At 44.4% G+C, this 26,088-nt stretch overlaps 1 protein-coding gene across 5 annotated transcripts in view; it reads left to right on the top strand.

Moving 5' to 3' along the window:
* PMFBP1 (polyamine modulated factor 1 binding protein 1) overlaps nucleotides 1-26,088 on the top strand; it is an 881,291-nt gene that overhangs the window by 581,858 nt on the left and 273,345 nt on the right. For all 5 annotated transcript variants that reach the window (XR_011199809.1, XR_011199811.1, XR_011199812.1 and 2 more), the window contains 3 exons: nucleotides 7,270-7,427; nucleotides 8,711-8,957; nucleotides 10,713-10,902. Coding sequence is in view for 1 of the 5 variants with exons in the window: in XM_069216463.1 (XP_069072564.1) it covers nucleotides 7,270-7,427; nucleotides 8,711-8,957; nucleotides 10,713-10,902 (595 nt within the window). In the remaining 4 variants the exon portion in view is untranslated. The remainder of the gene's footprint in view (nucleotides 1-7,269; nucleotides 7,428-8,710; nucleotides 8,958-10,712; nucleotides 10,903-26,088) is intronic.

The following is a 26,088-nucleotide window of genomic DNA, read 5'->3' on the forward strand; positions in this document are numbered from 1 at the left end:
AGGGGTGAAGGAAAGGTGACAGTTGGTTCACAGTTAGGTCAGTTCTTTTTTCCGGCTTCTTCTGAGAGGATCCTGGAGCATTGAGCTCTCTGTTTTTCTGAGTTTTTCTCAGAAAAATCCTTTCAAACAGCATTTTTCCTGTTTCACTCGACAGATAACATCTTTGTCTGAGTTTGGCAGTTTTTTCCTGACAGAAAAATGCCTTCACTTTTTGTCAAATGCCCTTCTTGTGGGAAGAAGAAAGCCCAGTCAGACCCACACTCTCTTTGTATTGTGTGCCTGCCTCAGAGTCAATGCCCTGACACTTGCAAGCACTGCAAGAATATGTCAAAGAGGACTCTGAAGGACAGAGAGAAGATCAGGCTACATGGGCTTCATGAGAGGCAAAAGACATCGTCCTCTTCACTTCCCAGGCAACCAGCAGGCCATTCTCAGGAGAGAATGGCCAGGTCGACGTCAACAGGTAGGAAAGTACCTGTTTGTTCACCGTCGACGTTGTCGCTGCCACCGTCTCACAGGCATAGATCGCCGTCGACGGCGACCCGCCCGACGTCGAAAGATACGGCGTCGAGGGAGCATGGTCATCGCAGGGGCATATCTCCGTCGACGGCAGCCCGCTGATCGACGTCGAGCCATCACCGGCGCGCCCGTTCGCCGCCGAAGACTTCACACCCCTTGACGTCAAGAGACACGACGTCGAAATCGCCACGACGGCATGAGCGACATCCGCCGTCGGCCACTCGCCGCTCCACGTCGAGGCACACGACGGCGAGTAGGTCAAGGTCCAGAGATCGCCGCTTGACGTCGAGACACTCTACGTCGAGGCATTCAGCGTCGAGGCCAGACCAACCAGTGTGCCCTTCGACGTCGGCACAGGTTTTACCTGTCTCGCAGGGAGTAGAGCATCGTCGTCCAGCAGATAAGGCACCATCTCCAGTGGTCTCCATACGGAGCGACTCATCTCATTCAAGAGCGGCATCATCGGGGCATGTTTCTCCCATCAATCTATCACCTAGATGGTTGGAGAGCCTGAATAGACCAGCGGCCTCCCGGATTCACAATACTCTCGAATGTACTCTCCTACTGCCTCTCTCCCGAGAACACCATCGCCGACAGCGCGGGCAGGACGGGCTCGTTCTGCTCCTCGTCAGCCGACCGCGAGGCCTGGGCGCTCTGTTACAGCCTCTCGCAGCAGGTCTCGTTCCCAAAGGAGATCCAGGTCACGATCACGACACAGAAGATCACCCTCTTGGTCGTCGTCAGGATCATCTGTTGGGCGTTACTCCCCCACCCTAACAGATTCTCCACCTGCTAGGATCTCACCGGTGGATGACATTACCACGTTTAACGAGGTGCTGTTAAGTGGAGCGCAGAAATTGAGTATAGAGGTTCCGGAGCCAACTACCTCCTCGTCAGTCATCTTTGAGACTCTGCCTCACAGATCAGTGTCGAAAAAGCTACTACCACTAGTGCCTGGCTTATTGCAGCCAACCATGGACACTTTTCTGACCCCAGCCACTCTCACGTCTGCCCCGGCTAGGATTCAAAAGAAATACAAGGCTCCCGAACAGGATCCTTTGTTCCTAAGAAAGGATCCGCCACCGGATTCTGTTATATTGGCCGCAGCCCGAAAAACCCACTCGGTGGCATCATCCTCCACGGTCCCCCCGGATAAAGAGAGCAGGCATCTAGACTCTCCGGGGAGAAAGATGTGCGGTACGGCGGCATCTGCAATGAAAGTCTCCAGCACTTCTGGGCAGGTATGACCGTTCTCTGTGGGACTCCCTCCACAGATTCACAGAAAAATTGCCCTGATAAGACAGACAGGACTTTCAAGAAATCCTGCAAGAAGGATGCCTGGTATCCAACCAGATCATCAGCGCGGCATGGAATCTGTGCTAGAAGGTCTTCCTGGCTGAGACTGACTGGTTTAAAGCAGGAAGCACAGCAGCGCATCCTAAACCTCCCATTCAGCGGGAACTCGCTGTTCGGTACCCATGCAGATGAAGAGATGGCCCGCATGAAGACAGAGGTGGACACCATGAGGGCAGTAGGCCTGGAAAGAAAGAAAGATTTCAGGCGGAGGTACAGGCCTTATGACAGGCGCCCGTTCCAGCAGAGGGTTCAAACCCCTCACTGGTCCCAAAGGCCACAACAACGGCAAGGACGCCCCGTTTTTCAGGCCCGTAAGCCCACAAGGGAGCGAGGGTCAAGTAGACCTCAACAGTCCACACCGAAAGCGCCAGCCAAACAATGAGATCTCGCTTCCCTCGACACTGTACACCACTCCGGTGGGGGGAAGTATCACGGGTTATCTTCACGAGTGGCACTCCATCACAAAAGACAAATGGGTGCTCAACATTGTCGAAAAAGGCTACTCTCTTCTTTTCAGACAGCCCCCACCACACTTGCCACCAGCCAGATGCATTCCATCTCATCTTAGCCTGCTGCGCAAAGAGGCTCTCGCCCTCTTACAAAAGAAAGCAATAGAAAAGGTTCCACCTGCGCACAGAGGAAAGGGGGTTTACTCCCGTTATTTTCTGGTGGCGAAGAAGGGTCGAGAGGGCGTTTTCAGACCAATTCTGGACTTACGGCTGCTGAACAAGTACATAAGAAAACAGAAGTTCAGGATGCTAGCCCTTCACCAGATTTTCCCGCAACTACATCAGGGAGACTGGATGTGCTCCATCGACCTGCAGGATGCATATTTTCACATCCCAATAGCTCCCAAGCATCGGAAATTCTTGCGTTTCCAAATAGCTTCACAACACTATCAGTTCAGAGTTCTACCATTCGGCCTGAAATCTGCCCCCCGCGTCTTCTCGAAATGTGTGGCAGTGGTAGCGGCACATCTTCGAAAACAAAAGATCTTCGTCTACCCATACCTAGACGACTGGTTACTGAAGGCTTCCTCTCCGGATCAGGCAAGAAGCCATCGGGACATTGTGCTCAGGGTTTTCGAGTCTCTAGGTCTTCAAATCAACTACCAAAAATCAACCTTGATTCCAACACAGAACCTTCACTACCTGGGAGCTATACTAAACACAGAGCTCCAAAGAGGGTATCCTTCGGAGGAACGACTTTTATCGATACACAGGAAGTGTCAAGACCTGTTAAAAGCCGACGCACCTACTGCCCGTCAGGTGACATCGCTACTGGGCTCCATGGCTTCATGCATTTTCATTGTCCCAAATGCCAGGCTGCACATGAGACCCCTTCAAGAGGCATTGGAGAACATCTGGAGCCAAAGGACAGGTCGCTGGGAGGACAGAGTGCGGCTACCGACAGCGGCACTTCAGTCATTGCAATGGTGGATGCACAGACCTCACCTGTCAGTAGGTTCTCCGTTTCACCAAGTAGTTCCATCCGACACTCTGGTAACGGATGCGTCTCTTCAGGGATGGGGGGCTCATCTGGGTCCCCTCCAAGCTCAGGGCCTGTGGTCCGACAAGGAAAGGAACTACCACATCAATCTGCTGGAACTCAGAGCGGTCCATCTGGCTCTCAAGTCTTTCTCTCCATTGGTTCAGGGGAAATCTCTCCTGATACAAACGGACAATACAACTACAATGTATTATTTGAACAGACAGGGGGGAACGAGATCCCTACCCCTATCTCGAGAGTCCCAAACGATATGGCATTGGCTCCTGGCCAGAGGGATGTCAATTACAGCGGTTCACCTGCCAGGTCAACAAAACGTGGAAGCAGATTTCCTGAGCAGACACCTAGAGGACGCACACGATTGGGACCTACACGGCGAAGTCGTAGAGGACATCTTCGCTCAATGGGGTCGACCTCAATTGGATCTCTTCGCAGACGAAGTAAACAAGAAATGCCCAGACTTCGCTTCCAGGTTCTACCGTCCGGGATCTCGAGGGAATGCCCTGTTGATCGACTGGTCAGGGATATTTCTCTACGCCTTTCCACCGATTCCCCTCATACCGGCAGTGATCAACAAACTTTACAAATCCAGAACCAGAATGATTCTCATAGCGCCACAATGGCCCCGTCAATTCTGGTACACGGATCTCCTCAACCTTTCGGAAAAACCTCACAGGAGGCTGCCGTGCAGACCGGATCTTCTGAGCAGGATAGAGGGCAGGATTCTACATCCCAACCTACCCTCTCTGAGCTTAACAGCATGGCTCCTGAATTCCTGCAGTATGGACACCTGGGGCTCTCGCAGGAGTGTATGAACATCTTGAAAGAGTCCAAACGGCCTTCCACGCGGCGTTCTTACGCTTTTAAGTGGAAGAGATTCTACATATGGTGCTGTCAACAAGGGCACAATCCCATACGGGCTCAGGAGGATGTCATACTGTCTTATTTACTTCATCTGGCAAAGTCCGGTCTGCAGGTATCATCTATTAAGGTACATTTGTCTGCCATTACAGTCTATCGTAAGTCACCTTCTCAGGAATCCTTCTTTACGAAACCAGTAGTCAAGGATTTCTTAGAAGGTTTGAAGAAAGTTTTTCCTCCTATTCGGAGACCCTCTCCTCCATGGGAACTGAACATAGTACTGTCAAAACTTATGGGCCCTCCTTTCGAACCTATACACAAGGCCTCTTTACAACACCTTACGTGGAAGACGGCTTTTTTGGTAGCCATTACTTCCGCGAGGAGGGTCAGTGAGATTCAGGCTTTGTCTTTCAAAGAACCGTACACAGTTTTTCACGACAATAGAGTGGTTCTGCGAACTCACCCATCTTTCCTTCTGAAGGTGGTGTCAGAATTCCACATCAATCAAACTATATCTTTACCGACTTTCTTTCCCAATCCGGAGACTCCGGCGGAGAAAGCATTGCACTCCTTAGACTTGAAAAGAGTGCTGAAATTTTATTTGGATAAGACAAAATCGATTAGACATTCCAACCATTTGTTTGTAAATTATGGTCATTTGAGGACAGGAGAGGCAGCATCTAAAAGAACGATATCAAGATGGATAGTTTCTTGTATTGTTAATACTTACCGGCTGGCTAATAAACAATTACTAGCTAGGCCTAAAGCGCATTCCACAAGGGGAAAAGCGGCTACTGCTGCCCTCCTTAACAATGTCCCAATCTCTGAGATTTGTAAGGCTGCTACATGGAAGTCTGTACATACTTTTACTAGACATTACTGTTTAGATTCAGAAGCAAGAGCAGACGCCCAGGTTGGGCAGGCCTCTCTGAGAAATGTATTTGCATAATACGTATCTATTCCTGCACTTCTATTAGACAGTCCGCAGAGTTTAGGGATGGGCTTGCTAATCTATTCAATGTTTATGACTATTGATGAGGATCCCCTGGAAGAGAAGGATTAGTTACTTACCTGTAAATCCTAGTTCTCTTCCAGGGGTATCCTCATCAAAGTCATAAACAACCCACCCTCCTCCCCGGACGCACGTCTCCTAGAAGTGCAGGACAGACTGTCTTTCGAATCAGTTTCACAGATTGTCACTGTAAAAAAGTACTGACCTAACTGTGAACCAACTGTCACCTTTCCTTCACCCCTGAGGCATGGTGGGATACTGGACGTGCTCAGGGTCTTAAAGGCACGGTGCCAAAGTTTTTATGTGTTAACCTGCATGCAGCCTATTGGCTAAGAATGCTCCATTGTTTTTCAATGTAGTTTTTCTCTTTTTTCTCTAGATATTGCTGCTGCTTATTTCCCTAAGCCCAGTTTTGGGGGCTTGGGTAGATATTTATTCTCTTTTGTAATTTTATAATGTTAAAAAAAAAAAAAAAAAACTCCATAGAAATAAAGCATTTTAGCTTGTTTATGATTATAGTCTGCATTGCTGTTTCACACATGTATATATGAATTTAGTATGAAAGATATGTCTACTAAAAATGCTATATATATAGTTTTTCGTGCATATTTCAAACTTTATATGTGTGTATTTTATACATGCTCCGGGGTCCCCGCACAAGGGCGGGAATATTCAATGTTTATGACTTTGATGAGGATACCCCTGGAAGAGAACTAGGATTTACAGGTAAGTAACTAATACTTCTCCAGCTCCCCCCTACAGATTCCACTTACCTAGGTGGAGGTCCTGCCTTCGCATTCCATTTTTTTTGTATATGGTTTGGGCTCCCCCAAGGGTTACTATTGCCTATTTCTATTGCACTGTTTTCTATTGCTATTTATGCCTATTTCTGATTACTAGTGTACATATTTAGTGTGTTTACTTACCTCCTATTGGAGGGTAGCCTATCCAGTACTTTTGTAATTGTGTCACTAAAATAAAGTACCTCTATTTTTGTAACACTGAGTGTTTTCTTTCACGTGTATAAGTACTGTGTGATTACAGTGGTATTGCATGAGCTTTGCATGTCTCCTAGATAAGCCTTGGCTGCTCATCCACAGCTACCTCTAAAGAGCCTGGCTTCTAGACACTGCCTACATTTCACTGATGGGGGAACCCTGGACCTGGTATAAGGTGTAAGTACCATAGGTACCCACCACAAACCAGGCCATCTTCCTACACTACCTGCGGTTCAAGGTGGGGCACAAGCACTTTCAGTTACCTGTGCTCCCATTTGGTGTTCATAAAGGTGATGGTGGTAGTCACTAGTGGTCTCTGTGACAATGCCTCTGAGACGTTTTGGCCTACTAGCTTCGTGCAACCTGCTTGCTGACTACTGCCATGCAATCTTTTCAGTCAGATATGAAATATCAGTGGTCCCAGCACTAAGGAAATCTGTCAAATTCCACTTTTGTTTTTTTCTTCCAGTCAGCAAATAAACCATTGTCAGGAAACCTAGAGCACATTCCACAATGGGAGAAGCAGCTACAATGTCATGCACATGCCACTAAGTGAGATATGTGAAGCTGTCATTTGGAAATCTGTCCATGTATTTATTAAACATAACTTACAAGTTAAAACTGTGAAAGAATTCAGTGTTCTGGGATCTCCATACACAGATTGCAGTTATTTTAACATCTATGACTTCAGTGAAGATGCCTACAATGCAACTTTTGGAACAAAAGCAAGTAAAAAAAATTTTGTCCATCCCATTTTGATTTACTTTCTGACCCCATTGATCTCAAGTCTATTACATGGGAACTTGACGCCTGGGTAATATGCAGTGAGAGACATTCCCAAAATAAGTAGTTCATTAAAATTCCACTTTCCATATACTGTGCATTAGGAGTAATGTGTTGTGTATAGAGACTATTTTACACTGCTCCCATAGTATGCTAATGCAGTGTCCTTTATTGTGGGTGTATAATTCTTGAATTCAGCATCGACTTTGATCAGATATTGTCTTTCTATTTCAGATATTTTGAAGTTGGATCAAGAGGTGCGGAATCTTCAGAGAGACATTGCAGCAGAAGTTCAGAACCGAAAACTACAGGTTTCTCAGCAACAGCAGCGAATAGGACAGCTGGAGGCAGAGCTGCGGGAGGCCCAGAAATTATCAGCACAAAAAGAGCAGGTTAGTGCATTCGTAAAGAAAATGGGGTGAGACCTGGAGGAACTGACTGCCTTTCCCACAAGTAACATCTTTGAGCCCAGTGCCTGGATTTCTTCAAAGAACGCTGGCTGGTGGCAGGCAGCCTCATCCCCGGTATCTATATCAGGTTGTTTGCTGTTCATCCTAAGATTCCCAGATAAAATGCATACTAGAGGTGTAGGTGAAGGGGTGCAAGGACTTACAGAGAAAAGCACTGTAAATCATTGCCTTATAGGAACAGAGTGCTGTGACAACACTAAAGTAGGGAAACCCACTGAGTGACCATCTTACAAGGTGAAAACCTGGTGACAAGCGAGCTAATGTTTTGTTTTTAGTCTTCTTCTTAAAGTTATATAAGAAAGACAAATATTAGTCAATAAAGCATAGTATTCTTTTATATAAAGGTTTGGTGGCCACTATTTGTAGACAATATTGTAACTTCAATCTATTTTAACAAAGATATCTTTAAATAAATCTTTATAAACGGTTAAGAAATTGTGGTGTATCAGTATCTCTGTTTGGTTAGTTAGAAATCACTTCTACCTAAGTTCAAGAAATAGAGTCTCTTATATATCCTCCTGGGGTACCTCGTCAGAGGATACCACTCAAAGCAACTCTTAATGGGTGCCTACGTTTGTTCAATACTCTGGTAAATTACCAAGGAATCCTAAGTGTGCATTTCAGCTCCTATATTAACAGGCCATGTTCTTATCAGTTTAAGCTAGCGCTTGTCGCCTTGCAATGGTGCTACACCCTGCTGCTGTCCATTTCCTTGTTATTTCTTTGAAATACCCTATTGACTGTCTGAAGAACTGCTTAATATCGTAGGCATGTGCGTCTGAATTGGGAATGGATCCTTGCTGCATTTTTGTGCTGGGCGCCCCTCACTTGATTCAAGTATAGTGCCCAACCCAATGGGCACACCAACAGTTTTCAGCTCTGGAGCCAATGCTCCATATGGCCATATGATGTCTTCTTCACTAATGCCTGAACTAGTTGGGTTCACCACATGTTAGTTGCAAGCTGTAGCAATCTTCTCCATTAAGCTAAAATGGGTCAAATCATTGAAGTCTGCATTCTGTCACCATGCTTAGCTTCCATGCAGATATTTACTACATCAGAACAGTTTTCCATAATGGTGTATGCATAGGTATCATATAGACGTGGCAGATATACAATTGGTTGAAAGGCCTTACTTTTTTAAGAAGGACAAGATTGTAAAAGGACATGCAGCTCTTATTTTGTTCCTCATTTCTTTAATGCAGGCGGTTATAAAAAGGGATGACCTTCTGCGGAAATCAGAGGCAGATCTGCTGCAGTCCCGTAGTTTCCTGAAAGGAAAGAGTTTGGAAATTGCAAAACATATCTCAGCCATCAAAGGCCTTGAATTAGAGATTCAAAGACTACAGAAAGAGAAGGATCAGAAGGAGAATGCAAATATCTCACTGAAAACTGAGATTCAGCAACTAAAGGATGATCTCCAGGATACCCACAAACGACACCAACAAGCGGGTAAGAGGCACAATAGAGTATCTGGATTTAGAGTGATGTAAACCACAAGGCAGTGACTTCAACGGTGCTGGATTTGGGCTTCTAGCTTGCAGGGTCGTTCATTTAAAAATCAAGCACCAAGGCTTAAAGTAGACACTAGCAAGGAACTCTCTTCCAAATTACAAATCCAGACGTTCTCAAATTGTTTTTTTTTTAATGGGTCATGTAGGTTTATCTAGACTATTATCTACTCAGTGGATATTAAACAACACTACTCAGTTTAGTACATCTTTGTTTCAGGAGAACATTCTCTCTCCATGTGCTCAAACTGAGGCTTGCCTTACCAATTTATAAGCGTGCAGTACCAGGGAGTACATAATACACCTTGAATCTCTCTGAAAAGACCAGGATTGGAATCCACGTAGCAGCTATGATTTTGGCTCGATAACTAGCCTTTGCCTCTCCAGACGTTTCAATTGGAATTCAGAATCTCATTACACATAAACACCTCCTATCAATAATGTTCCCCATTTACTGATTGCTCTCGAGTTAAGATCTGCACAATTTTCAGCTTGATACTTGTTTAATCCTATAACACGCCCTTTTCTATTCGGTCTAACATGTCAGGGCCAGCACCCCCGTGAAATCACTACTCTTTCTATGAAAATCTAATATCTGGTATTTCTCCTGAGCCTCACCAGCTCCGGTTTCATGATATTGCCATTTTCGGTGGAATACCAGTGTTAGAGACTCGTTATACATTTCAGAGGGCGGCGAAAAGGTATTTTTCCTGAGGGAACTGTCTGAGATGCCCAATGTAAGCTGCAGATCTGAAGTTGCCTTTGTTAGTGCCAGCAGGTAAAATTTGAGGAGCCTTTTCAGAACTGTTTAGGAACAGCCAAGTAGATATTGCCAAAATAATGTTACAAGAGAGTAGCTTAGGCTGTTTAATGGACTTAAATGGATGGCTCTTTTCTGTACGTCTGTTAGACCCTCTTGAACGAATAATAATGGGATGAGATTATTAAAAATCATATTTATAATCATGAAATGTCCCTTTCTTAATTAAAATCCTACAAACATGGTGCTTCCCATTATTGGGGTTGGGTATAATTTCCATTCTTTAAAAAAAAAACATTTTGACATTTAGTTTACAGATATGCAAATAGTTCAAAGCCATAAGCGTGATTTAGAGAATACCTCATTTGGGCATGTCAGAGAGAGTTGTACAAGTATAGTTTTGATGTTTGTCACAGATGTGGAGATGTGGCGATGAATCCTTGGAGCAGTCTTTAGATGTGACATGAAGAAACTGAGTTTGAAATGTAAAGGTGTGGTTCCCACATTTTTTCTTACACTATCAGGAGTTGACTTATTATGGTGGACTGTCCACCTGATGGTAGAAGTTTTACTGTTGCAAGTATATTAAGGGTGGTAAAGTGGCTTTTCATGGTTTACAACAGTGCAAAAGCTGGTGAACAACACCTAGAAATTGTTACATTGCTTGCATTGCTTGCATTTCTCTTGCAGTTAGTGTCAAACATACAAAACGCACAAGTTTACTCTTTCAAAAGCCAGGAGTAAATGCCTCTCAAGCTAGGAAAAGGAAGGGAACACATTTATTCCATGGACTGCAAAGGAGGGAATTACTTATTTTGCAAGTTCATGATTGTGGTTTTGCTTTCCTTATAGGATCTTGTGGCATCGCTGCCATTTTCTCATGAATGCTAAAACTATTTTTAAGGAGTTCATATGCCACTGCTTCTGTTTCCACAGCTCAGGAATTAGCACACCATGAGGAGAAGGTGCTTCTGGCAGAGAGCACGCTGCAAACAACTCAGGGCCAGCTGAGTGACCGCATTGCAGAGGTGGTGCGAAACGAGCAGTCTGTTCGCAAGTTGGAATCCGAGTTGCGCACACTGCGAGAGAGAGTATGCATTAGTGATGAAGAATTGGAGCAGTGCAGGTAAGGAAAAGAGACTGGTTGGTAGCATGTTGTGCTGCAACAGACATGGGAACAAAAACTTCTATTCTGGTCAGTGGTGGTGTGGGGAAGGATAGAAATGTTTCCTGTCTTTTTATTGATTTCCAGACACAACATAATGTTGTAATATTCACTTCTGATAATGGAAAACACTGAGCTTCCCAGAAATGTTTAGAGGACTCCACAAGAGAGTGTGAGGCATTTACTTTGGTTCATTATGTACTTTGTGGACAAAAAACTGGGATTAGTGCCAGTTGTGGCCACTGATACTGCAGGTTATTGTCCGAATGTGATATTTGAAGTCATTAACAATTTAGCACAGACATATTCCAGATTTTGATCAGGCTCAATGATGAAGCATGCCACAATAGTGGGTGAGGGCACTTTTATGAATCCAACGTGGTTTCCCACTAAGGCGGAACTTTGATGAGTTTTATGAGGTATCCGCTTCTCCTCCTTGTCCAATTTTGTGTATGATACTATTATAATGATTCACATTGCTTTATTATGGTATTGTCGAACTCCTACTTCGGCGACCGGGGACGATTCAAGCATGTTAATGTATGAAAAATACCAATAGTGGAGAACTAAAGACACAGGAAAGTAACTAATTTTCTTCCCTGCTTCTGCGCTAGCTCCTTGACTTTTCTGGGATTTCTGGTTCCCTGAGCCTCTGAGTCAATAGGGCTGCCAAGAACTGAAATACTTGAAAAAAAATTAAATCCATCAGTACTGGTTAGTCTAGTGATGGTATTTACAATATTAGGAATGGACACTGAAACTTCTAAAACTCAAGTAAATCACAGCAGCCCTGGCATTCATTGGACATTGGCTAAAACATGTGTAAACTTGTTTCCTTGTTGATTCCATTGTAAACTTTTCTACTGGATGTCCTGGATCTCCAGCGCTTAGATACCCATAATTAGTCAAAGCTAAAGCAGAGGAGTGAGTAGTTGAAGCTGAAGGTTTCCTCTCTGATATCAAGTGTGCTTCAGCAACTCCTTGCCACACTATAGTCCTTTAGATGAAAATGTAACAGAAGGAGAAGGGAATGGAAGGTTATTTACATATATTACCCCCAGTATGAGCTTTGGTACTGCATTCTCCATGTCTTTCAACGTAGTCCTGCCAGCTCCAGCATCTCTTTTACCAGATGTGTTGCAGAATATTAATACATATATCATCTGGCAGAAATACTGTGTTCTAAAACAATATTGTTCCTTTACGTGTTGATTTTCTACTCCAATGGGGGGATCATTTTGTAAACCATTAAACCTTATTTAGGACCCATCATTTTTATTGCGATTTTCTGATACCATACCCTTGTACCCTTCACTCAGGATTTCATAGACATTGGAAGTGATAACATGAAGACCATAGACCTCACTAAGAGGACTCCAGATTATCCCTCTTAATGCTTTTTCAGAGTTCTTGCCCCAAATTCTCGAGCACAGCTTTACATAGTTTAAACAAATGCGAAGCCTGTTGTGTTTAATTCCCCATGTTACCCTTCACTTAATACTTTCCCACCACAATCATTCCTCAGAAGTCTTCTCTAAATACCCAGATCATAGGTGAACAAACTCTTCAATCAACACAGCCTGACTTCATCTTACAATCACCTTTCTGTCTTCGCAGAGACATTCAGCAGCGGTCTTCCATGAGCTTTCATCTTTACCTCTTTCATGCATTGTGACATCTCTTTAGGATACAGGATTTTTCCACTAGTACCTGGTCCGCTCCTGACAGTAACATAGGTGAAAGACTCAGTACAATTGTCAACTGCTGCTACACCTACACTTGCCATATGGAGTGATATTGACCTTTTTTTACATTTAAGCATACCTGCGGGTTTTTGCTGATGCATCTTTTTTCAGACTTTGACTTACAGACTAAGAATTGCCCTAGGACAACGAAATCCTTCCTTTTAATCTACAAGTGTAACGTAGTCCCTGCTTTCAAGGTTAATCTAATAACTTTTTACACAAAAATGCATGATTAGCTTACATCACCTTTGCCCGTTGTCAATAAAGGTATCAAAGTAGGTATTTGAGCACAGTACCCTGGTCATCCTACAGGAATGAATAATGTGGAGGTTTGTAGGTTGAGCCAATTGTTCTGTACTTTCTATGAATGAAAGGTCAGAATTGATGTCTGCTAATGGATATTCAGTTCTTGGCACTATCACTAAGGGCAGTGCCAAAAGTCTGTAGAAATGTCTGCATGAACATCAGCGTACGAAAGATGGCCTTGTTTTGAAGGGAAACCAGTGAATACATCATAGGATGGACAAGGAATATTCAAAATTAACAGCGTCTGTCATCAGTCTGTCTGCACCTGCTACTCAGTTTTTAATTCTGATTGTCGATATGGCTGAAGCACCAGAAATCAAAATAGCTCGACAGTCCATACAGGATTTGATACTTTTTTCTAGCATATTATACTCGGAGAACTTTCCTGGGCTAACTCAAGCTCTAGAAACGATTTTGCAAGATGGTTCAAGCTAGTATTTCACGTATATGTTTAATCAAATGTAAGTTTTTGCTGACTTTTGCCTACATTGATAAACATGAAGCTGGACTGAAATTGCCAAGTTGTCAGGTATCATGGGATGGGTGTGATGTGGACTATGAGGGGGTGCTTTATCTAGTCAATTAATGTCCTAGTGCCATGTTCCACAATTGCATGTTTTAGTGCCTACGTTCTTCCTTTCACTACTCACTGTGGATGATCTTCTAGAGTAGTGGTACTTAACATTTTGACTTCTGAGGTCTCTCACTTAATCATTACTGTAACCTGGGGACCCCCACTGAATCATTATTGGAATACAGAGACCCCAAATAAGTCATTACTGAACACTGGGGATCCAGTTCTAAGCATTTTCGATGATTTGAACTGTAAAATAATACACAAAAAAACAGAAACATGCAGTCATCAAATACATAAATAAGGACATTTTTTTAAAGTCACAAACACCAATAAAAAACAAAATTGTAGTTTTAATAGGAAGGTTGGAGTGTTCCTTTATTCAATTGAGGCCACTCATTGTCCATACTATGTTCTGGTCGATGCACATGCCCTGCCTACCACAAATCAATCTGAGGATACTCACTTAATTTTTAGCTTCCAATTTGAAATTCCTTCACATTTACACAATGTTTTAAAATGTTAAATTGTATTTTTTGCTTCTTTATTCATATTTTATTATTCTTTCATTTTTTAAGCAATTGCGGACCCCAGGGGTCCCCGGACCACAGGTTAAGAACCTCTGTTGTAGAGCATTGTGTCTGTGATGTTATTGATGTGAGTCAACATGTGCGTTTCATGAACAGAGCCCACATGTTTAATATGAACTGCTTACCTATAATTAATGAACCACAGACCATGTGGCAGATTTTTCAAATTGACATCAAAATGAATGCCCTGATTTTAAAAGCCATATTGGATGAGCATATCTAGGTCATGTTGCTGTAGTGTGAATCTCAAGTTGAAGGTTGGTCATCTGTCGGCATATGTTAACTTGGCTTTAATCAATTCTTTTCTGTAATGCCTTTTTTTTTTAAGAGTTACATACTTTCCATTATTCTGTATTAGTTATTTGTACTTTCAAATTGCCTTTTTCATCTTACGCTTGCAAAGGCTGCAGTGCTTTGGTGGAGTTCGGTATTTAATTTGTTGTGTGAAAAACTGCATTGTCAATGTTATTTGCATTAGCAGTTTGTTGCTCATAACTTAGCTGAATGTTACAGACTCCTTTGTTGTGTGAGTGATCCTTCATTATTTTGTTTATTCTTAAGGAGGAAATTTACTACACACAGTGCTGAAGGCTCCAGAGAGCCCCGAAGAACAGAACAGGGTCCTTTTATAGTGCTTTGAAAGAGAAAGGTGGTTTCTGTAGAATCAGAGTTTCTATGTTTATGTTCTGTGCAACCACCTTAATATGCTAGGTTGAAGTCCTAGCAGATGGAGGGCCCACATGTTGTACGCACTGGATGGGAAAGCAAGGGCAAAGCTGTTTTAGGCTCATGAGTAGCAAGGTTGAGGGTTAGACAGGTGTCTAGTCATCACCTACCTAAGATGCTGAGTTGTGCGTTTGAGGAGACCAGGAACAATACCTAGATATATAAAGAGCAGAGAGTCTAGATTCCTCTGGGAAATTTGGGTAGGCATCCATAAGTATGAAATATGTAAAAAAGTGTTCAGATTTTGGAACCTTTGCAGAGGAAGGAACACTTATTCAATCTTCAATGCCTAGGTTGGTGGTTGCCCTATAGTTTCAGTGATGTTGACCTCAAGAGCCTGGCTGGCTGGTAGGGATAGAGCATCTTAGATAGCTAATCAGGTGTATGGCCATGAATTGTTCTGCGTATTGGGTTCACTGTCTTAAATTGTGTTGCCGCTTTCAGCCAGAGCCAGTGTAATGCCTTCTAGGCTGCCATGATGTGTGTGTTCCATTTTAAGCTGACGATGAATCAGGGATACAGGGTTCCTGCCTTTCTATGTCTTTAAGAAGTCTGTTTTTGTCAGCTCTGTGTAAAGACAACTGCAGTAATTCAGTCTATATGTATGACAACAGCAGGTTGTGGTGTTATTTAGTGTAAGAGGTGCATGCGGGGAAGGGTTATTAGAACTCGGCATTTGTTGTTAAATACTCATTCTTTGATGGTGTACTTTATGGTCAAATGAAGTAAAACTCCAGTTTCAAAAAGAAAATCACATTCTACACTTGCTTTATGAAATTTCAAATTGAGAAAGACTATGTGAATTGGAGAAGTCAGGGGGAACCCTGGTTCATATGAGCATGATTTTGGGAATAAGTGCCAAGCCAAAGGTTTTCATTGTGGTCTGCTTCTGGCATTCCTGAATGCCAGAGTTGCCGAACACTAAGACTGCCTAGTCTTGGTTCCATCTCATGTCTCCTTTAAACCAGCACCATACACTCACTTTCTGATAGAGGCTACTAACCACAGACTCCACCTTGTGAATACTCCCAGGTGCCAGACTGGATCCAGAGATTTTTCAGTAGGAATTCCCTCTAGCATCAATAGGGGACATTGTGCTGCTTACAAGTCAGATCTGTCCTGACCTGGAAATTACGTCAGTGCCACTATATCTGTACCCCCTCTGTGAGCTGCATCAGTTCTTTACTTTCCCTGCTTAAAGCCACAGGTTTCACACTATGCAGGATTGTCCTCTGCAGATGTTGGTGACTGACACCCACAATGTCTGTCTATAATGCCTCTGTTCCAAGTATGGCTTTGCATTGTGCTACTGCTCTGCAAAGATGAACCTAGAAGGCATCTGCAACTTCAAAACCAATCTTGCTGTCACAGAACTCCAAAGAAGACCCTGGTCCTGGTCAAGGGTGTGCACATGTTTTCACTCCTGAGTCTGATCTTGTGTTCGATCATTCTTGAAGTCATGCAGTTCATGAGAGTCCCAAGAAATCCAAAAAAGCATAAAAGGTCCAGACACTGCTCTGTTTCATCCCACCATTCCCACAGTTCAGAGTCGCACAGCACCCTGGGTACCTACAGGTTGCAGAGTTGTTCCTCAGCTTAAGAACCTATTCTGAACTTGCTTCCAATATGCCTTGATTTCCCCGGGCAGCCAGCACTGCCACCACAGCTCTATCAGCTGTGAATGGCTGTTGGGATGGAATAGTAAAGGCTAGTCATGGGCCGAACCTTCAGAGTTTCACTCTGCGGAAATTCTGCAGAGTTACTTTAAAACTCAGCAAAATTCAGCAGAGTTCTGCGAGAGGTGGAATTGCGGTTCTCCAGTATTGGATCTTTCATAGATTCACATGCTTGAATCATCCCCGTCGTCGAGGTGGGAGCCTCACGGTAAACTTAAATATATAAAAAGCAGTAAGTCAGTAAAAGTAAAACCAGTAGGCCCTAGTAGGCCTCATAGGGTATTTTACAGTCTATCCACTTTGTTTTGTGAAAAGACCCAAACTTGAGTATCAACCAATCAGGATTCAGCCCCTCCCAAACACTCCCAACAGAGGCTGAATTCCCTCAGATTTTCTACCGCACGTCGTGTGAAGGGAGTCTCCCTGAGCTCTGCTCACTTTTTTTCCTATTTTCTGACTGAAGATTGTTTTTTCTCTCAGGAAACTAGTTACAACTTTACTATGTCTGAAAAGGCAAAGAAGGGTCTGTTCAGAGACTGTGACAACTGTGGGAAGAAGAGACTACATATTGATGACCCCCACAAGAAGTGTATTTACTGCCTTCATCCAGACCATAAGGTGAGAGACTGCAAAATCTGTCGCACCTTTAGTCAAAAAACCCTCAAAGACCGAGAGGGTAGACTTCTCTTATGGCTGCAAAAACAGAAAGCCTTAGAGCATCCTTCATCAGACAGCGAAGAGTCACCACAAACTTCTCGCCCTCAGAAAAGAACAGGTGAGAGAGATAGAGGTGCGGATGAACCACCAAGAAAAATGCACAAAAAGACAAAACAAGTCTTAACTGAAGAGGCAGTTAAACATGGACCAAAAAAGGTTCATTCAGAACCTACTACGCCGTTACACCGGAAAAGCACCTCAAAGAAACCATCCCTGTCTCTGTCACCACAAAAAGAGCCAGAAAAACTCTTGTCGGTGAAAAAACAACCGTCGATGACCGCCCCGACGGTAACAGCGACCACGGTATCGTCGGCGTTCACAACACCATCCTCACCGATGATTATGACGTCGTCGCCGTTGTCATCGACGACGATTATTACTGCAAAAATCTTCAAAAGAGCTTCGTCGGCAACCACAGCGTCGACAGCGGAGGCCTCCTGGGTTCACAAATCATCCAGGGCACTCCCATCTACGCAAGATACGTCGGCGAAGCGACCGTCGTCGGTAAAATACCCGTCGACGAAGGGACCGTCGACTAAGGACCCATTGACAAAGACACAGTCATGGACGGAAGCGTCGACGAGAGACCCGTCGACGAGAGACCCGTCGACGAGAGACCCGTCGACGAGGGAACCGTCGACGAGGGAACCGTCGACGATGGAACCGTCGACGAGGGAACCGTCGACGATGGAACCGACGATCACCACAGCATTAACAGTTTACAAACCTTGGGACATTTCACCAGATCATTCCTCATACCATCATGAGGACTCCACCAGATTCTTACCCCTTTCCCTTATTAATATAGGGGACAAGCCATCTGACATTTTGCCGATACATACATCACCAAGTAAAGTGCTGCCATACCCACCGCAACATCTTTTGGACGATGATGATGATGAGGATCAAGGAATGTTTGGGGCAGCTAGTAGCCCGTCCCAACTAAATGTCAAATGTCAAGAGTTTGATGAAGAAGAGGATCAACATTACCAGCATAGTTATGCTTCAACATCTTATCCACAGGCAAACCAACCATCGCCACTAGCTATGCCTAGCACATTAGTGACAGATTTACAACATATGTTGAAGGACTACTATAAAAGGTTCCCACCGTCAACTCAGTCCACGCCACCTAGACCTCAGAGTTACCAGCAAGCTCAAACTACTAATGTTTCCGAAAAGCCACAGGCTAGTAGACCTGTAACTAGCCAAGCTCCGGAAGCTTACCTCTCGTCGGACGACGAAAGGGAAGAGGGCGAGCTAGCAGATTCAGCGGCTAGTGAATGGGACGATTATCTCGTTCCCACACCATCTCCACCTCCAGCAGCTCCAGTGGATTCTCCTCCAGAAGACCTAGGAGGTTTCCATAATATCATAGAGAGAGCGGCGAAACGTTTTGGCCTGGCAATTGTTTCCCATGAAACTGAGTGTTTTTTGTATGACTTTAAAGAGCCATCAAAGAGATCTGTAAGAGCCATACCGATTGTGGATTTCTTATGGCAGGAGGGTTTGAAGGCAATGAAAAACCCGGCAACAGTGCCTTCACAAATGCCAAGGCTAGAGAAAAAATACAAGGCCCCAGATGATTCTCCGGCCTGTTTAGTCTCACAGCCGAAACCTGACTCGGTTATATCACAGGCGGCTCAACGACGATCCAAAAACCCCTCTACGCCTATTGCGTCTCCCCCAGACAAAGAGGGAAGGAGACTAGACAATATCGGTAAGAAATTCTCCTCGGTTGCTGCAGTAACGGTCAAGGCGGCCAATTCCCTCGCCATCCTGGGAAGGTACGATCGCCAGATGTGGGCAGACATGTCCGCTTTTGTAGATTCACTGCCAGAAGATCTCAAGGTGGAAGCTAAAAAGGTCTTGCAGGAGGGAGAAAGGGTCTCCGCAGAGATAATAGACAGTGCAATAGATATTTCCCTCACTGGCTTTCGACAATTAGCTGGAGCAGCAGTCCTGCGCAGACAAGGGTGGCTTAAAGCTACTTCATTCAGACCAGAAGTCCAGACTCGTGTTCTCGACATGCCCTTCGATGGAGAGAGTTTGTTTGGCAAACATGTCGACGACATGCTGCAGGCTATCAAGACGGATACCGATACAGCAAAATCCCTAGGTACCCTGCAGTATAAAAAACTACCTTTTCGTGGAGCAAGGGGTAGAGGTAATTACTCCTTTCGAGGTGAATACCAACAATACAGGTCACAATATCCATCTTCCTCCACAGGACCAGGACATCAGCACCATCAACAACAGCAGCATTATCGATTACCACCAGCCGCAGCTTACAAACATCCGGCTAGAGGAAGAGGAGCTGCCCGAGGAAGAGATACAGGCAGAAAGCAATGACCAGCGGATAATCTCAACACCTCCCCAATCAATATTGAAGGTCGGAGGTCGCATCAACTCTTATTTCCCCAAGTGGAAGGCTATAACATCGGACAGATGGGTACTAGATGTAGTGACCAGAGGTCATACTCTGGAATTCATGCAAACACCACCGAGTGTCCCTCCATCGGGTACACCGCCTCCGAGGTTGAGCCAACTTCTCAGGGAAGTAAGAATAATGCTAACAAAAGGAGCAATAGAACCAGTCCCTTTATCTCAAAAGAACAAAGGATTCTACTCCCGGTTTTTCCTTCTAAAAAAACCCTCAGGAGACTGGCGCCCCATCCTGGACTTGAGAGCACTAAACAAGTTTCTAAAGAAACAATTGTTCAGGATGGTAACGTTGCAGGATGTCCTGCGTCTCTTAAACACGGGAGATTGGATGGCATCCCTAGACCTCCAGGATGCTTATTTTCATATCCCCATATATCGCAAACATCGCAAATTTTTAAGGTTCAGATTAGGACGTATGCACCTCCAATTCCGGGTTCTACCATTCGGTCTCAAATCAGCCCCCAGAATCTTCACAAAAATGTTAGCTCCAGTAGCAGCACATCTTCGCCAGTCAGGTATCCAGGTCTTCCCTTACCTGGACGACTGGCTTATAAAGGCACCCTCAAAATTCCAAGTAACAAATCATATTTCCTATTGCCTTCAATTGTTACACAGCCTGGGGTTTGTAGTCAACTACCAGAAATCTCAGATATACCCCAAACAAGAATTGAGTTTCTTGGGAGCAATTTTGGACACAGTACGCAGCAAAGCGTACCCATCACACGAGAGGAAACAAAAGTTAACCTCTTTGGCAGACAACCTATCCAGAAAAAAGTTTGTTTCAGTCCGCATCTACAAATCATTGCTCGGAATGATATCATCGTGCATTCCGCTAGTCCCAGATTGCAGGCTCCATATGCGACCCCTGCAAGAGCAATTGGACATACAATGGACACAGGTCCACGGCTCCTTTGAAGACAAGATTCGCATAACGCCTCTAATGAAGAACACTATGAGGTGGTGGGCGACTCCAACCAATTTCTCAAAAGGGCTGTCTTTTCTTCTTCAAACACCAAGTTACATAGTAACAACGGATGCCTCTCTAGAAGGATGGGGTGCACACTGCCAGGACCTGCAAATCAGCGGAATCTGGAATCAGCAAGAGAGCCAGCTCCACATCAATTATCTAGAACTCAAAGCAATACACTTAGCTCTAAAAGCTTTCTTGCCAAAGATACAATGTTCAAGCGTCTTAATCCGGACGGACAACATGACCAGCATGTTTTATCTAAACAAGCAAGGAGGCACAAGATCCCTACAACTCTCGCAGCTAGCCCAACAAATTTGGACATGGGCCATCAAACACAATATTTCACTAAAAGCGGAGCATGTGCCAGGACAGATCAATGTTCTAGCAGACACCCTGAGCAGGACAGTGATTCCTTATCACGAGTGGGAGCTAGACCAGAAAACTCTCAATGGCCTATTTCTATTATGGGGCAAACCAAACTTAGACCTATTTGCCACTCTCGAGAACAAGAAATGCCAGTTTTACGCAAGTTGGCTTCCCCAAAAAGATTTGTGGGGGAATGCGTTTTCGATGAGATGGTCAGGAGTTTATGCCTACGCTTTTCCTCCGATCCCGCTCATTCCGAGAGTCATCAGAAAAATGAAGACGGAGGGGTGTCGACTTCTACTCATAGCTCCCAGATGGCCCAGACAAATATGGTATACGGAGCTCCTCATGCTCTCCGAACGACCACATCTACCACTCAGACAGAGTCCGACTCTTTTAACGATGCACCAGGGACAAGTCACACACCCACATCCGTCGTCTCTTCATTGGTCGGCTTGGCTCCTGAACACAATGAATACTTAAATCTCAAAATTTCCCCAGAGTGTAGAGACATCTTAGCAAAAGCTAGAGCTGACACTACCAACAAAACCTATAGACTTAAATGGAAACGGTTTTGTATTTGGTGTGCAGCGGAAAATATACATCCTTTATCTTCTACTCCGGAACAGATACTTCCATATCTCCTGCTCCTGGCAAAATCAGGACTTGCATATTCTTCCATACGGGTACATCTGGCAGCAATTTCCAGATACCGCAGATCACCAGACAGACTCTCTTTGTGTTCCACAAGAATTGTCAAACAATTTATGAAGGGCCTTTTTCGGGTCTTCCCGCCAATTAGGAAACCTCCGCCTCTATGGTCATTGAATGTTGTGTTGATGCAGCTCATGAAAGCTCCTTTTGAGCCGATCCACAAAGCTGACCTAAAATTCCTCGCATGGAAAACAGCGTTACTGTTAGCTCTTACTTCGGCAAAAAGAGTCAGTGACATTCAGGCGTTCACTATCAAACAGCCGTTCCTCCAGTTTACAAACTCAGGTGTCATCCTGCAGACAAATCCTAAATTCATTCCGAAAGTTCTCTCAACATTTCATTTAAATGAACCAGTCATCTTAAAAACCTTTTTTCCAAATCCGCAAACAGTGGCGGAAAAAACATTACATTCTCTCGATATTAAAAGATGTTTAAAGTTTTATCTACAGAAAACTCAGGCCATCCGCCAGTTGGATCAATTATTTGTAGCATTCGGCGGAACAAAGAAGGGACACGCGGTGTCCAAACAGACTTTAGCAAGATGGATTGGCCTGGCGATTCAATTCTGCCATTCAAAAGCAGGAAAGCCGCTCCACACCAGGGTGAGAGCCCACTCTACAAGATCAGTAGCCACTTCAGCTGCACTCTTTGCAGGTGTACCACTACATAGCATCTGTAGAGCAGCGACATGGTCCAGCCAACACACATTTACAAGACATTACTGTCTAGAAGAGACTAACCAGGTCGATACAGCAGTGGGACAAGCAGTGCTGAGGCATCTATTTCGTTAAGGTGAGCCTCTTACACATCCCACCACCACACTCGAGGTATGGTCATTAATGGTTCATTTTCTTATACTGTTTAACGTGTCGTATTCTCCATAATAATAGCATAAATTGTGTCAGGATTTCTTGCCACACACCTTTTATTGCTCTTATATTCGGATGTCTATGAATATAAATATAATTATATGTAAGTGCATATTTAAAACTGAACTAATGTGAATCACATCACGTATAGAATTGCGATGGAATTACAGTCAATGTAATTCAGTAAGTAAGAAAACATTACTGCTCGTTACTCTGATTCAAGCATGTGAATCTATGAAAGATCCAATACTGGAGAAGAAAATTAGTTACTTACCTGTAACTGCAGTTCTCCAGTATTGGTATCTTTCATAGATTCACATGCGACCCACCCTCCTCCCCTCAGAGGCTCCCCTATTATACAGATATTAAACTTCACACTCCTACTAGAAAATCTGAGGGAATTCAGCCTCTGTTGGGAGTGTTTGGGAGGGGCTGAATCCTGATTGGTTGATACTCAAGTTTGGGTCTTTTCACAAAACAAAGTGGATAGACTGTAAAATACCCTATGAGGCCTACTAGGGCCTACTGGTTTTACTTTTACTGACTTACTGCTTTTTATATATTTAAGTTTACTGTGAGGCTCCCACCTCGACGACGGGGATGATTCAAGCATGTGAATCTATGAAAGATACCAATACTGGAGAACTGCAGTTACAGGTAAGTAACTAATTTTCTTCTCAGTGCTGATTTTTACCACCAGGAGCTTGCTCCGCGCTGTAAAATCAGTGTGAACGGCACCACACTGTGCACCCGGAGGGTGCTGCTTCTTCCTGCACCTCGAGCAGATTTTCTACTTGAGCTGCAGCATTCCCAACGCGAGTGGCAGCTTCCTCAAAGTAAGTTTTTGTGACCTATAGCAACCGCCTGCTTTGAGAAATTGCGGTGGGACTCGTCCTAGTGCTCTATTTTCTCGCGCGTGCTTGCCAACTTAATGTTGGCAGGCTGCGCACAAGAAAAACTCCGCCAGATGGTGGTTAGTAGAGTTTTTCCAGAACTCCATGCTCCAGTTGAGTGGGCAAAACTCTGCAAACTCCGCTAGAGGAGCACAGTTTATCACCCACCCCTAGGAAAGATTTGCGCCTGTCCTGAGTGCCCAACTGTACTGTTGTCTAGATCGTTAATACTGTTTTTTCTGTCAAAGGCAAACACAGATCATGTGTTTGTGCTATTACATAGTGCTGTCTCACAGATTGCAGTTTTGTTGGACCGGGAGGGGCGCCCAAAGCACTACCCTGATAGTGACAGAAGGCATTCACCAGGAGTTAAGCAGCATGTGTATGGTGCAGTTAGAATACCATGTAGTGATCAGCAGTTGTGAGCAGGACCCTTTTACACTGTGTCACTGGAGTGAAGCCTACTGGCTCATTCACCTTTATAAAGGATGTGCTGCTGTGTGCTTACCTGACTCCTGGACCAACATCAGTAGATGTGGAGTAGCGACCCTGCGTTAGTGGTATGTTTGCTTGAGAAGGGTAGCGGTACAAGGATGGAGCAGTACTGTGTATTACAAGTGTGGTTAGTACATGTGCTGGGTGTGTGTATGCCTGAGAGGAATCAATTTCATAAGAGATGTAGTTCTGTGCAGTATGTGTGCAGGGACTGCATGTGCTGGGTGTATGTGTTCCTGCGTGAAGTACTATACATGAAGGGTGAGTGTTGTGCAGCACGCACATAGTGAATGTGTGTGCTGGCAGTATGTTTGTTTATGGATAATACACCCCTGTTAAAGATAGAAAAGCTTCAGTGCTGAACAGTGCAAGTAAATTGAGTGTCTTTATTGAATGCATGTGTGTATGTCAAGGTAGAATGCACAGAGATGACCGTGCTGGACACAAGGTATGCTGTGAATGTAGTATGAGTGAGTATGCCTGCAGTGGTACATTGCATGATGATCCAGGGTTACATTTTCAGAAGCTCAGTCCTGCCTGATGAAGACATGAGAAGGAGAGGAGTGCCTCCTAAACAGATGTGTATATTGCTGCATTCCTGTGAGCTGGATGGGGACACACTGGAGGGAAGGAAGGAACTCCGTTTACATTTGAAAATATGGCTCTTTGATTTCAGTGATAAATCACAGGGAAGGGGCCTGGACATATGTCAGGAAGGGAGATGGAGCTAATAAGAGAAACATAAAGAATAAGGCTGGGGGTCTGGGATTAACCCTTCTGTGCACATGTCACTGTGGCTGACATCCGGGTTTAAACTCTGGTCACTCCCATGAATTGTGTTATGGACAATCAACTTCGGAGACATAGTTCATGAAGGAAAATGAAAAGGAGAAGTGCCGGCTTCAAAAGAGACTGAACACCAACATAAAACCTCAAAGATCTACACCCTAAATTGCATTTGGTGTCTGGAAAAAGGTCTATAAGAAGGGATGGCTGAGTCCCCAAAAAGTTCAAGGAAAGGGCCCGCCTTGGGCAAATGCCACAGTTGAAGACTGATCCACATCTGACTAGAGGCCAACTTGAATCCTTAGGGCCAAAGGCACTCCAAAGTTATTCTGGAGAGTACCAAAAATCTAGTCTATGGCCAGGGATCAGAACCCCTTTTAGAATGCCATGGGGCTTGCAGAGACTACCGGGTAGTGATTGAGGCTTTTACTTCTGATGTCCTGGGGCCCAACCTATTATGGATCCTGGTCAACTGGGCCTGGTATCCCTTTTGCAATTTACTTTCAGTGCTAGCCGTGGTTGAGCAGTCAAGTCCTCCTCTGCGGCCGGGTTGGATGTAAATACAGGTCAGTGAACATGACTCATAAGTCAAAGTGCAAACAGTACAAACAATGAATCAAGGTCCAGACAAATATTTGTTTTTATAAGCAAAAGTAGTATTTTATTGTTTCATTTCTAACTCTACACAAGAAATGCATCATTCATATGCAACAACACAATCCCCTTTGAGGTCGGGCCTCTAGTAGGTGTCAGGAGAAACCCTGTCCCACCCTCCTTTGTGTAACGTGTTCAGAATTATTCCCCTGGTGGCCACATCAGGGAATGGAAACTATTAGGCTGTTCTCAAGAGTTCTCCCTTTTGACCCTTTCGTAATTTAGTCAAGTGTCTGTGATGTTGCAGTACTGTTAGCAGCGAGTTTCCCAGGGGCCCAACTGGCCCAGTTCTTCTCCTACCTGCTCTCCCAACACAGAAGAGTTCAACAGTGCTGTGGGCACCTTCAAACATGCAGTTGTGAGTGCTGCTCATTTTGGAAAGATCTTGCCACTCGCATGGCCAGCAAGGGTGCAGTACCGTCCACAGCATCTCTGAGAGTCCTCAGTGGTGAGTCCGGGGCATTTCCTTCACAGTGCGGGTCCAGCCTGTGGATTATAGCCTCAGTCTCTCCTTCAGGGCTAAGCCAGAATCCTTTGGCAACACTGATACCAGCAGCCCCTGCTGGCATGTGGGGCTGCCATGGTACGGAGTTATCTTGGTGCAAGCTCTCTCAGTACACA

This window comes from Pleurodeles waltl, chromosome 12 (assembly GCF_031143425.1).
Source record: "Pleurodeles waltl isolate 20211129_DDA chromosome 12, aPleWal1.hap1.20221129, whole genome shotgun sequence".
In the NCBI taxonomy this organism is placed as follows: domain Eukaryota; kingdom Metazoa; phylum Chordata; class Amphibia; order Caudata; family Salamandridae; genus Pleurodeles; species Pleurodeles waltl.